General features: G+C 47.5%; 1 protein-coding gene across 1 annotated transcript in view; it reads left to right on the top strand.

The window, feature by feature from the left end:
• Positions 1-13543, top strand: part of LOC126516911 (uncharacterized) — a 157702-nt gene that overhangs the window by 118986 nt on the left and 25173 nt on the right. The window contains exon 2 of the mRNA XM_072289060.1: positions 12407-12492. Coding sequence (XP_072145161.1) covers positions 12407-12492 — 86 coding nt within the window. The remainder of the gene's footprint in view (positions 1-12406; positions 12493-13543) is intronic.

Here is a 13543-nt window from a genome sequence, read left to right as displayed (position 1 = left end):
TCCGACAGCCAGCCACGGCCAGGCAGCGGCGGCAGTCCATCCGACCGTGCACTGGGCGCGTGCTTCTGGGATTGTCCCGTGATCAGTGAGCCGTGTCAATTCGAGGGGGTTTTAATGAACTGCTGCTGCTGCTGCTGCTGCTCTTCGAAGCGCGTATTTAGGGCCTCGAAACGCGCGACGCGCACGTTCGCGCGCCCGCTGCTGCGATTCCGGCTCTCGGCGCGCGGCACCGAGTCCGGTGCTCACGAGCAAAGGGAGGAGGGAGTCGGCGGTCCGTGAAACGGCGGCCTGCGTCGGTCGCGGCCGTGACTTTGTACGCATGCTCAGCGCCGCAAGAAGACGAAGCGAAACCTCCCCCTCGCCGCCATTTTGTTGTGCGGCAGCCGCTAATGAGATTGATTAGAGCCGCGCGCTGTCCTCGCCAGCCGCCAAGGAAGGTGGCGGTGACGGGCATCGTTGCGGGCGGCACGCGCGACGTGATGTCAGGGAGGTGACGGATGAGGTGGCGCTAGAGGAAGGAAGGAGAGCGGGAAGGGATGCCGCGGCGGATGCTGCTCACTGTGCATTTGCGCGCTGCGAGCGTGAGTCACGCCTCGCGAGCCTCGCCGTTCCCTAATTGCTCCTTGTTCTTCGCTGCCGACATGCGCGCGTAGATTGAACAGATAGAGATGCGTGTGGCAACTCTCGCCGCGTAATCCTGCATTCATGACGCGCGGTTTATTTCACGCGGAGTGGTGCCCAGTGATGCGCTTACTGAATGCGCGTCTTCAGTAGCAAGAAAGAGCTAGTTTCCAGTGCAGAACAAGCGTGCTGCCACCATATACTTTAGCTCACAGATAGTAACAACTCTATAGATCGTCCAGTCAATAGAGTGCGCGAACTTTCTTTAAGCCACAAATTCACGAGTCAACGATTTACAGCAGATCAGTTCAAGTAGCGTTATCGTTCATTTTTGAAAAATAATCGTACATCATACAAATGGACAGCGCATCTTATTTCCTGCGTCACTCGCATTAGGCTTCCCAACACTGCTCTCATATACACTGGCCCATGGGCTCCTGCAGACAAAACGCCCGGGTTTGAGGTGCAAGTTATTTCTCAAAGAGAAGCAATGCACAGTACTGTTACTGTGCATTAATTGCTGAGTGTGCAGAGAAACGATGCCTCGAGCCTATATCTACGCTTTCGGATGCTGAGCAGAGGTAGTCAATATTATTCCGGATCCGAAGACATCCTCCCCTATCCCCGCTCACATATATATACAAATAAGCACTTCGGCGCCTCTTATAGCACTTGCGTTGCAGTGAGTCGTTGTATACCCGAACAACCAAATAATGTATATTCATAAATATAGTTTGTTACGAAATGTTCCATGCCAAACAAGCGCATCATTCACGGGTGTTAGGGATGAGTTCTGCGAAAACGTTTCCTATGAGAAAGATAGAAAACATTCCGCAGATCTTCCTTCTGTGTATTTGTGGTGAACGGAACAAAGCAGCGCACCTTGTTTTTTTTTTTTTCAGAAACCGAAACAACCTCGAAATAGTGCTTGGTTCCAGCACTATGCCCGGTACGACATCGTGTTTTCGTTTCGCAAAAAAACATGGCGTACAAGTTTCGAAATCGGGAGCGAATGTTCGAAGCTTCGAATACGAATCGAATGCTACATGCTAACTATTCGTATTCGAAAAGGAACTATATTCCATATTTGCCAATATTCAAAACTAACCAAATATTGGGCAACAACCGAATGTTAAACTACTGTTCTCCATCTCATAAACAAAGTGTAGCAAATTATCAGAAGCGAGACAACGACGAACGATTTCGCAGTAATGCTGAAGGAAAATGGGTAACACAAGATTTGTTTTCGTTTTCGCGGTGTAAGCCTACACTGCAACCAGTGATTTTTGGTTGTAGTCTGTCATTTTGCGTTCTTGGCAGTCTAGTCATGTATCAGTTTTATCTTTCATGCTACAACTTGTGATGTATTCCTAGCAACGGGGCCGTTTACATGTGTGTATGACACACATGTCCCTCAGTAGTTTTTCTTTTTTAGACAACTTGAGACCTTTTTTATCAACCCATTATTTAGCGATTTTGGAAAGCTTGTCATAAAACAGCCATTCTTTCTTGAAAATCTTTTTTATAACAAGGCTCTAAGGCTGTTGTGCTGTTATTCGTGCAGTTTTTTAATAGCAATCAGTGATCTTGTGTTTAAAATTCAAAACTGTCACTGATAGTTCGCTCTCTCTTTTTTTTCCCTCGTCACTACAGGTGTGGTAACTAATTATACCAAAACAGGCTATGTCCTGCTGTAAATGTATGCGTCGTTGTATGACTATTTGATATTCGATTTGGTATTCGATACTTACTATTCGTATTCGATTTGTATTCAAAAGATTAGATCGAGGTTAAACATATAAAGATGTTATGTCTGTCTCATGCTAAATAGGGCCAGGCTCTAAAGGTGAGTCACATATAGTGAGAAGACAGAGAGGAGATGACGGCAGGAAAATGGTAGTCTCATTTTATCAACTGTCGTCCTAACCAACACTCGCTTGGACTCAGCTGCCCAATCGGTGAGCATGTAGCAGTATTATTATTGATTCCAGAACACTAAGTCAAAGCGAAAAAGCGTATCTCCCACTGTGCGCTGATAAATGCCGCATGTTTGGCATGATATTACAAAGGATATAATACCAAACGACACAAAGTGGACGCACGAAGATGGAGAGTACAGAATTTACCAAAAGTGGGCGAAGACGAGAAGCCTCAGCCCGGGCAGCTGTTAGCCGAGCTTGTTGGTATGACGACATAGTACGGCAGACAGCCGTTGACAAAAGATTAAGGTATACAGGCGACACGCAGCCCCGCACGTGTCGTCTGTTTAATTAATCTTTTCTCTCGCCCTTTTGCTGTGCGCCGTATTTTCTCAACCCGGAGCCAACGTCTCGTCAAGGGAGCTTTCTGCACGGGCCCTGACGAAGACAGGTCTTCGCTTCTCCGCCCTGTATCGATGAGATGATAAGACTACAACCTCACGCGGCCATGTTTGCTCACTCATCCGAACGTCCAATTAATTCATGTTGTAATGGAGGAGCAGAAAGAGAGGGAGGCTGACTTGTGAACTCAGAGTATGCAGAAAAGTGGGTAGCGGCAGGAAAACCGGACTCGGACGTTTAGTTCGCAAGAACAGTGCGTCGTGGGGCAGGGCCGTCGTATACGGTGTCGCGACTTGTGGGAACCCGGTCTTCCGCACGAGGAAGCGTGTGACCCGGTGCCCACCAGCTGATGCCGCGTGGGTTATCGGGCTGGGTTACAGGGATTGGAAACACGAGTTACCGGCATTGCGTTCTTGCTAGTGCAGCGTAACAATTATGTATACATCCGGAAGAATGCTCCGCACAGTGTTGGAAATCCTCCTTCGAGGAACACGCCCGAGTAATTACAAACATCTGATCAAACTGGCTCATACGGCTACTAAGCGGAACAGCGCGACCTTCAATATACGAAATTCGCACGATGACATAAAACAGCACATAAACCACTGTGTGTGGTCGATCGATGAATGGAGCAGAGACACGGGGGAAAAAAATAACCCGCATGAGCCGCAGTTGAACCATGCAGCGAACTCAAGTTCTCGTCATTAGAGAATACTGGCTCGTATTCGCGAAGCCATCCATATTTAGAGCAATTCGCGAGCGCAGCGCCGGCCAATCATTGGGAGCGAGCACGCTATTAGCGAGGGTGACCAGCCAATGGTGAGCAGTGCGTGTACTTACGCACGAAAAGCACTGTGTATTTGGCTCCTGATATTCGGAACATAAAGCCGCTCAGAAACAGCAGCTCTAACAAGCGTTGCGTCTCACAAGGAGGTTTTTATCTGCATGTATCACTGGCACTATATATTGTGACTATGGCCGATATGATTCCTTTAATTTGATTCCATTCTAATTTCACCCACCGTTCGCAGCCGGCCGATGCCTTTGATAACGTGGGCATATCGCCGCGCTAACGTGGGCGTATTAAAGCGCGAAAAGGAATGACATTAGAATGGAATCGTTGCATTATCCCGGCCCAAGTTCTGAAAAGAGCAGTTTCGCAACTTCCTCTAAGTCGCTTTATGCGCGCCATTATAACGACAGGAACAATGACTTTTCAGTCTGATAGCCCCTGGCATATTTACGTCACGCGGTGATGTTCACATCGCGGTGATGGATGTACAACACCCCGAGGCCCTTCTCGGTTCCCGTTCACCCGCGGACATCGCTTCGAGGAAGCGAGAATATACATCGAGCGATAGCAAGGACACAGAGCTGTACTCCGCATCAGGTGACGAGTCTTCGGAAGACAGCTTTCGACCTGTCCAGTATACCGCAAGGCCAAACAAACAATTATCAACGCATCTTACAAGGTACTTACAGATGTCCAACATGGTTTCAGGCATAGGTTTTCTACATGTACTCAGTTAGTTGAGACTGTTCACGATCTCGCACAGGCAATTAATGAAGGGAAGCAAACAGATATTGTGTTCATGGATTTTCGTAAAGCATTTGACAAGGTATCACATAACAAATTAATCCATAAATTTGGGTATTATATAAAAAATGAGCAGATACTTACATGGATCAGAGCCTATCTTACTGACAGACACCAATTTGTCACCTTAAACAATACTTCTAACAATACAGAGGTTGCGTCTGGAGTCCCCCAGGATCAGTTTTGGGACCACTTTTATTTCTATTATTTATAAATGACATAGTCGCAGAACTTTCAGTTTCCGTGAAACTTTACTCAGATGACTGTATATTGTATGAAAAGATATCTTCTGTTGATGATCAGGTGCGTCTAAATAATGACCTGGCAAAGGTCACTGCTTGGTGCGAACAATGGCAAATGTCTATTAATTTTGAAAAAACTGTTTTTATGAGAATCACACATAAGAAAGAACCTCTTCAATTTGCATATAATGTTGACAACGTATCTCTATCAGAGGTAAGAGAGTACAAATATTTGGGCCTATGGATAACCAATGAGCTTTCCTGGACGAAGCACATAGATACTGTTGTTGCGAATTCTTTGCGTAAACTGTTTTTCTTGAGGCGCTCACTGAAATCATCTACGTCTGATGTTCGTTTACTGGCGTACAATTCCTACATTCGTCCGTTGTTGGAATATGCCGTAATTATTTGGGACCCATTCACTTTAACCAATATTAAAAAACTGGAACGTGTACAGCACAAGGTAGTTAGGTTTGCTTTTAGTTCATACGGCCGCGCGTCTGTTGGTGAGCTCGTAAGGCGCAGTGGATTACCCCCGGTGACTGTGCGCAACCGTATCTGTCGATTAAAGTTCCTCTTTCAACTTGTAAACGACCATTATAAGGTTAACACTTCCAAGTTCTTTACTTACTCATCAGGTTATAACACGAGACGAAGGCATGCTTTATCGATAACCCCCATCAACGCACGGAATAACTGTTTCAAATATTCTTTTTTTCCTAGGACAATAACAGACTGGAATAATCTTAATTCTCATATTGTTACCCAGAATTCCTTATCAATGTTTGAAAAATGCTTGCAAATGTTATGAATTCGTGTGCGTTATCTGCTTGTATGTTTTCTTTTTTTTTCTTGTATGTTGTGTATTCTTCTCCAATGTCTGAAAATGCCTGCATATGTGATGGATTTGTATGTGTTTACATGCTTGTATATTTCTATGTATACCCACCCTGCTATGATCTGATTTCAGATCGCAGTATCTATAAATAAATAAATACTAATAAATAAATAAATAATCTTCGTCGTCAAGTTCAAAAACCGTGAAAACTGCGCCTCAACGATGGCCTCACTCCATCCTGTTTGTGCCCCATAACGCTACTGACAACCTACGCGTCCTCAACAGGCAAGCACCCTCCGTGTATCTAGAAAACACCATGCCGAACGAGATCAAGGATGTCAGGATAAACACTAGGAGAAACATTCTGGCAATCGATGTGATGAACGCGAGCGCTCAGAACACACTACAACCTGTTACGCAGCTGGGTAACATCGAGGTCAGATCCATCGTGCCAGCGAATGGTGCCACAATAACAGGAGTCATCTATGACATTGACAATGAAATACCTAACGCAGACCTCCCAGTTTCTCATGAAACCAGCAAGTTAACACAACGTCATTGCGCACGTTGGTCGTCTCGGTAACACACGTTGTGGGAGGATAACGTTCAAAGGTGACTGTCTTCCATCCTACGTGAAGGTTGGCCACTTCTGCCGCCAGGTTCGACCATTTATTCCAAGACCAATGCAATGCTGCAACTGCAAGTATATTCGCCATGTGAAAGGTGTTTGCAGAAATTCCGCAGTGTGCCCTCGATGCGCTGAACCCCACTCAGAACACAACTGTAGCGCAACCACGTTGAAGTGTCCTAACTGTCAAAGTGATCACTGCGCCTCTTCCAAAGACTGTCTGTAGATCAAGAAAGAGATCACAATTCTTAAAGAAATGGTGAGAGACAACTCTACCCACAAAGAGGGCGCTGAGAAAGTTCGGCGAAGACGACGTCACCATCGAAGGTCCTCACGACGGAAAGTATCAACTGTTCAAGACAAGTCGACTCGTCCAGCAGCACCGTCAGCGGAAGTTTCCAGCACCCCAAACACATGTTGGAAGGGAGAACATGTTGGAAGGGAGAAAACTGCCAGATCTCTCTCTACAAAGGAATCGCCGCCACTTACGCGTACACGACCGGCAGAATAGCATCAGCAGAAGCCGCCGCCAGTACAGCAAGGTGCTGCATCCGAGGAGTCGCGGAAAACAGATGAGCAAGTGACAGCTCTTCTTAGGCCTTTAATGAATGGCATTCGCGTGTTGCTAAACAACATGCACACACCGTCTGCCAGAAGTGCGCTTCAAGTACTGGATGCTCTGAGTCCGGTGCTGGCAACCCTTGAGTAGATCATGACTCTCAAGCCACTGTCTTTCAGGGATGAAGTCCGAAAAGCAGATATGTTTCAGTGGAATGCCCGCGCACTCAGAGCGCGCATTTCGGATTTCCGTCGCTTCGTGTGTGCCAATATGTTTCCCATTATCGCCATTTGCAAGCCGAACTTTTCGAACACGATCAGACTTTCTGGATATGAATCGCTTATCTCGTCAACTGTTGGTGAAAACAGTAAGGTTCTGGTGTTTATTCGCCGTGACCTCACTTACATTCATCAGCCTGTGCCACCTAATGACGATAATCAATATATATGCTTAACAGTGAAGGAAAAGGATTTTGCCTTTACTGTTGTGGGCGCCTACCTATCTCCGTCAAGACGGTTTGGTCACAAAAGACTACGAGACATCCTTTCCTCAACTCCCAATCAGTGGGTCATTATCAGAGACTTCGACGCCAATTGTACACTTTGGGGAAGTTCGAAGATCATTCGAGAGGCAGAGCTCTGGTATATTTCGCCTCCAGTAATGAACTTTGGCCGTTGAATGATGGAAGTCCTACGTTTCTACGTGGCTCCACATACAGCAGCTGTCTTGACTTGGATTTTGTCTCACGAAGACTTGTCAGACGTGCTGGGTGGTTTGCGGACATAGAGACGCACGGAAGCGACCATATCCCCACGTACGTCAAGATCAGAGGATTGTCTCTTTCCAAAAACGGGATACATCCAAAGAGTAGACTGGTCTAAATTTCAGTCTGTCATAGAAGAACACTGCGAAGCCAATCCATCTTTCTATTTGGAAGAGGCAAGCAAGAGCGCGGTGCAAGACAGTATGCGTACTCTCACATGCTCCTCGAAACTGACGCAATTTGATGTGGAACTAGAACGACTTCGAGCAATCCGACGACGTGCTGAACAGAGGCACCGACGCACGAAGGCAATGGACGATTTATGGACTGCCAGACGCACCCAAAAGAAGATCCAGCGCCGGTTAGACAAGCTCGAATTGCAACGTTGGACTGCCTTCTGTGAGTCGCTAGATCCACGCAAGCCTTTATCGCAACTATGTAGAACGGTGCGCGGTCTCCGGACACCCCCTGTACAGTGGTTCCCATTCAAGGCTCTAGCCCTCTTTCAAAAGAGACCGGAGATTGACGTGGCAGAGAAGTTCTACGCCAGATTATCCGGTGAACTCACAGCTCCCAAAATTACACCGCCTTCGAGTAGTTGTCCGCCACCACGTGATCACCGCATGAATCTACCATTGTCAATCCATGAACTTAAGTCAGCATTAGCTTTGTGTGGCCGTACATTAGCGCCAGGACATGATGGATTTTCCTGGCGAGCTCCGTGTCACCGGGGTGAGCGAGCTAGAGTTGTTCTCCTTGAGTTGTACAAGGAATCTTGGAGAGATGGCCCGCTACCCATAAGCTGGAAGACAAGTCATCTTCTTCCATCCGCCCGATCGCTTTGGCAAGCTGTGTGGGCAAAGTAATGGAGAGGATAGTCCTCGGCCGCCTGGAGTGGTACATGGAGTTCCACAACACATACCCGGATGCCATGGCGGGCTTTCGACGTCGTCGATCATCTATCGATAACGTCGTTGACCTGGTCACCTACGTTCAGCATGAGAAATGTCGTAAGGGTCTCTGCGCTTCTTTGTTCCTCGACGTCAAAGGGGCGTACGACAACGTTACGCATGAAGCCATCCTCTCTGCTCTTGAAGAGGTAGGAGTGGCTGGTCGGATGTTTCAATGGATACGCAGCCATATCTTTATACGATGATTTTTTGTAAGCACCGAGGAAGGCCAGACTTCTCTACATTATAGCTACCGCGGCGTCCCCCAGGGCGGTGCACTTAGCCCTGTGTTATTTAATCGAACCCTAATTGCTCTCCTTGAGCACGTGCCAAGCACAGTCAGGCTATCAATGTACGCGCATGACATCTGCATATGGACGTCTGCAGTAACACGCCTGCAGTTGCGAGCGAGAATACAGAGAGCTGCCACCGAAACTGCTATATACCTCCGTAATCGAGACCTCGAAATTTGCTCCGAGAAATGCGCACTAGTGCCATTTACGCGCATACCCATGACAAACTACAACGTAATCATGAATGACCAAATAATACCATATGCTCGATCTTCTACGTTTCTAGGTGTCATAACTGATAGGGACTTGTCATGGAGCCCTCATGTATAATACGTGAAAAAACGGTTGACAGGCGTCCGCCACCTGTTCAAGTTTTTCACTGGCAAGACTTGGGGAATGTCGACGAGTGCTATGCTACAACTATACAGGGTGCTTTTTCTGGGCTTTCCGCGATACAGCTTGCCAGCAATGACCAACACAGGCAAAACGAATCTTCAAGCTCAAACGCTCCGGATCTGTCTAGGCCTGCTGCCTCAGAGTGCATCAACAGTGGTGACTACAGCAATCGCTAGAGACCACCTTGTCAAGACCCACATTGAAATTGAAGCGCTGAGGATCCATATAAGGCATCTTGCCAGGACTCTTCGCCACCACCTAGCATCTCATGCCAGCGGCCAGAACACGCACCTATTTCAGTCAAACGATAACAGCACATGATGAATCATTGCCAGCATGTTTCACTCCGGCTGCGAGACCTTCGACTCCTCCATAGTGCCTCGCTCAGCCAAAAATCAACCTGACAATACCTGGCATCACAGAAAAAGCTGATCTATCATCACCAGCCCTTAAACAGCTCACGTTACTACTTTTGTACGAGAACTACCGTGACTCTACGCATATCTACACTGATGGATCTGTCGTGCCAAACAGCTCCACTGCGGCAATCGTAGTACCAGCGAAAGTTATAACCATCAAATTTAAGACGACTCACGCGACAACATCGATGGCAGCAGAGCTCGCAGCGCTCTTTACCGCCCTTCATTACATCGGTGATGAACCGCCACACAAGTGGACGATGTTCTGCGATTCAAAGGCCCCCCCCCCCCCCCCCATTGTAGTCTCTACTGTCACCTTTACGACGCGGATCGCACGATCAGCTAGTATTTCAGATTACAGAGACGATGCACCATACAAGTGATGCAGGTCATTCAATAATTTTCCGATGGCGTTTAAGTCACTGCGGAATTATCGGCAATGAACGGGCCGATCAAGCTGCCCGTTCAGCCCATACTGAGGACCACCACGTACCAATACTGCTTTCTAGAAGTGACGCAGCACGTAAGCTCCGCCTGCTTGCTCGCCATTGCACCACGTAGCAATGTAATGAGCCACATTTCGGGAATTATCGACTATACGCCCTTGATTCCACATTAAGCCTTCGAGTCCCATCAAAGCTGCGCCGTGGAGACGCCACGCTTTTGTATCGACTGTGGTTGGGCGTTGATTTTACCAAAGCCTATGCGTTCCGCATAGGGATGGCCGACCCCGCAACCTATGACCACTGAGGCCATGAAGAATCGATTGGCCATATTTTGTGCGACTGCCTGCAGTACAGTCCACAGAGGGAATCCCTTCGCCACGAACTCAACCAGCTGGGCGACCGACCACTATCGGAAGAAGGAATTCTACATTATCGACGGGACCTAACGTCACAGAAGAAGGCCGTGCAAGTGGTACTGCGCTTTGTGCGATCTACCGGCCTCTGTGAACGTCTCTAACTGGAACGCAATTCGTGTGTGTGTCTCTGTGTGTGCATTTTTTCTATATTTTTAACCCTTTCCTCTCTGTCCTCTTTCTAACACTTACCTCCCAACCCCGGTGTAGGATAGCAAACCGGAAACTAATACCTGGTTAACCTCCCTGCCTTTCCTGTTCATCTTTCTCTCTCTCTCTCTCTCTCCCGGTAAAGGAGACGCTCTTAGAACGCCCCATAACCTACACTTTTAAAAAAAAATTATATTAAAAAAAAAAACGAAAAAGCGTGGCAATTCTTTTAAACATAACCCGCCGTGGTTGCTCAGTGGCTATGGTGTTGGGCTGCTGAGCACGAGGTCGCGGGATCGAATCCCGGCCACGGCGGCCGCATTTAGATGGGAGAAAATGCGAAAACACCCGTGTACTTAGATTTAGGTGCGCGTTAAAGAACCCCAGGTGGTCGAAATTTCTGGAGTCCTCCACTACGGCGTGCCTCATAATCAGAAAGTGGTTTTGGCACGTAAAACCCCATAATTTTTTAAACATATCTCTTTTGTTCTCTTTTTCTGTAGCTTGCTTATTTTGCTGTGATTTCACCAAAATTGTCTTACTGTTATTCTCTAATTTTACATTAAAGAAACTCTTAGTTTATTTCATTAAGGGAGCAAATTTTACTCAGCTCATGAGTGCAGCTTTCATGTATAGTACGAAAGCGTCAACTGCTGAGATGCGGTTGCAACAGATCACACATTTGCGTAAGCACGCTACGTACAACGTACGAGTTGTGACCACCTGACAAAACGTCTGGCGCCAGGACACCCGTCACTTCGCGACACGTCTAAGCGTCAGCTGTATACGAATTTATATAGCCATGCTCTAAGGGGCACGGCTCGCCCTGATTGCAGCTGTGTCTTATTCACAAACGAAGACCATTTGGCTCGCGCATACGACATACATATATCTGCATGTACTTGCGTGGCTCGCGAAGCTGCCCGCTAATGTAAACCGAGGACAGTAAAGAGACGAACAAATGTCATTTCGCTCGCAGTATCGATGACATTTATTTCACTTTACCGTACGGGGACTTATGCGCGTAAAGTTAAGGAAAATTCAGTTTTTGACCATAAACAGAAAAAGGTCTCTTTTTTTTATATTTATAAAATAATTTCTGTTTCTTTCATTAAATAAAATTTGCTGTATAGTAAAAATAGAAATTTTCCGTTTTCTTTTTTTTTCACATTTATCTTTTACAGTGCATAGATGCGTGATTCTAGCTGATTCTAGCTTCAGTTGCGTGCCGTACGCTTTAACTGCCACAGCAGTTTCGAGCTCGAGACTGGATTTGCCGTGTGCAGCCGTCATTGCCATAGCACCGTCGGCGTCGGGCCACCTCCCTCATATTACGATGACAAACAAAACTTTGACGACACCGCCACTGTGGATGGACCTCACGCGCCTGCGGCAATGTGCATTATGTGCATTCGTGAGGCGGACGCGCCAACCACTGAGCTATCGAGAAGCATTCGCGCTTAGCACTTTGCTCGAGGTCTTGAGGTTCTGAGAAGAGCGGTGGTGTCGTCTGTTCATGTACTTCAGAGGCCGTGTATACAGTGGGAAGTACCGCAGCGAACGAAGGCTCATCGCAATAAACTTGTTCTCGAGAAGGTGGCAATGTCCCCTGTGAGAGCCTGCTGCTGTCGCAGTAAACGAGTACAGACACTGAGAAATCGCTCAATGTCTCCTGAAACATCCCGATTCTTCCCCGACTTTCCACCGCGATAGCCTTGTGACTCGCTGTTCGTGTTCTGCTGGCTTCACCTCGCCATTTTCTCTCCGCAGACGAGGACTCCCTGCCGTCCATATCCCTGAGGTGCCCCAAGAAACCGCGTAAAGCGCGGACAGCGTTCACCGAGCAGCAGCTGAAGGTATACGCTCATTTCATTGTTTCCTTTGCGAATATCATACATTATTACATAGAAGTGCAGGTTGAAGAGAACACTAAAGCGCACAGCATCGAAGAAGCTGCCTCAATAGTTTCTGCGAAATCGGGTCACGCTGGCGCCCAAGAGCATGTTCTTAAGTTACATGTAACAAAAAGCTACGCCAATAATGATAATAAAAAAGATGAGTAGATTGAATTCTCCAATCCATGTGCTGATTCGACGATATTATGGAGACATCGTTTGCGCCTCTCACAAGTGGTAAGCCACATGCGAGAGGCAAAGAGCACGCTTCTTAATAATGCTTCATAGATTATGTCATGCTTAACTGAAGTTTGCGAGAACACAGTGCTCGCATTGTTTTCGGCTCAGAGCTATTCCTCACAAAACGATTATCGGCTGCATCAGCCTGGTTCTTCGGATTGGTGTTTCGGCGCAGTTTGAGTGTATACGTATACATATTAGCGCGTTGATTCTGACTGCAGTGAACTGTTACGCACTCGAAAGCACCGTCATCCGTCACGTGCGCGCGTGTGTCAACCGCAACGTCGGTGTATTGGTCTACCCTCCACCTGCGTAATCAGATTGAGCTGCGCAAACGCAGCAACGTACACCTATACGGTCTTTCGCCGAGGTATACTTCGAGTTTCAAAGCTCTGCGGCGCACACGCAGCATAAGGAATCAAACGATGCGGACAACGGTGGCGCTGCAGCTTCATTATACAGCGGAGCTTCGTTTTCCTTGCGCTCGCTCCCGAAAGCACAAAGCCTTCGCGCAAATAGCCCACTCATTTTTGTTCAAGCCGCTACATGCTATGTGTGTTGGACACGCACGCGGGCCTATGAGCGGAGCAACGCGTCGCCACGAGACCTTTCTATACACACTGTCCCGGATAGTTACAGCCAGAGCCTCACCGCGGGTGGCCGAAGTGGGTACGGTTTTCACAACCATTCGCCGAGCCGCAGTGATGGTCCTGAATGAAAGCAGCGAGAGCGAATGCTAATTCGGTCGGCTGTCGTTTCCCAAAACGGACTT

The sequence above is a fragment of the Dermacentor andersoni genome, chromosome 1 (genome assembly GCF_023375885.2).
Source record: "Dermacentor andersoni chromosome 1, qqDerAnde1_hic_scaffold, whole genome shotgun sequence".
NCBI classification, from domain to species: domain Eukaryota; kingdom Metazoa; phylum Arthropoda; class Arachnida; order Ixodida; family Ixodidae; genus Dermacentor; species Dermacentor andersoni.
Note: the sequence above shows the minus strand (reverse complement) of the source record. Positions and strands in the feature narration are given on the sequence as shown.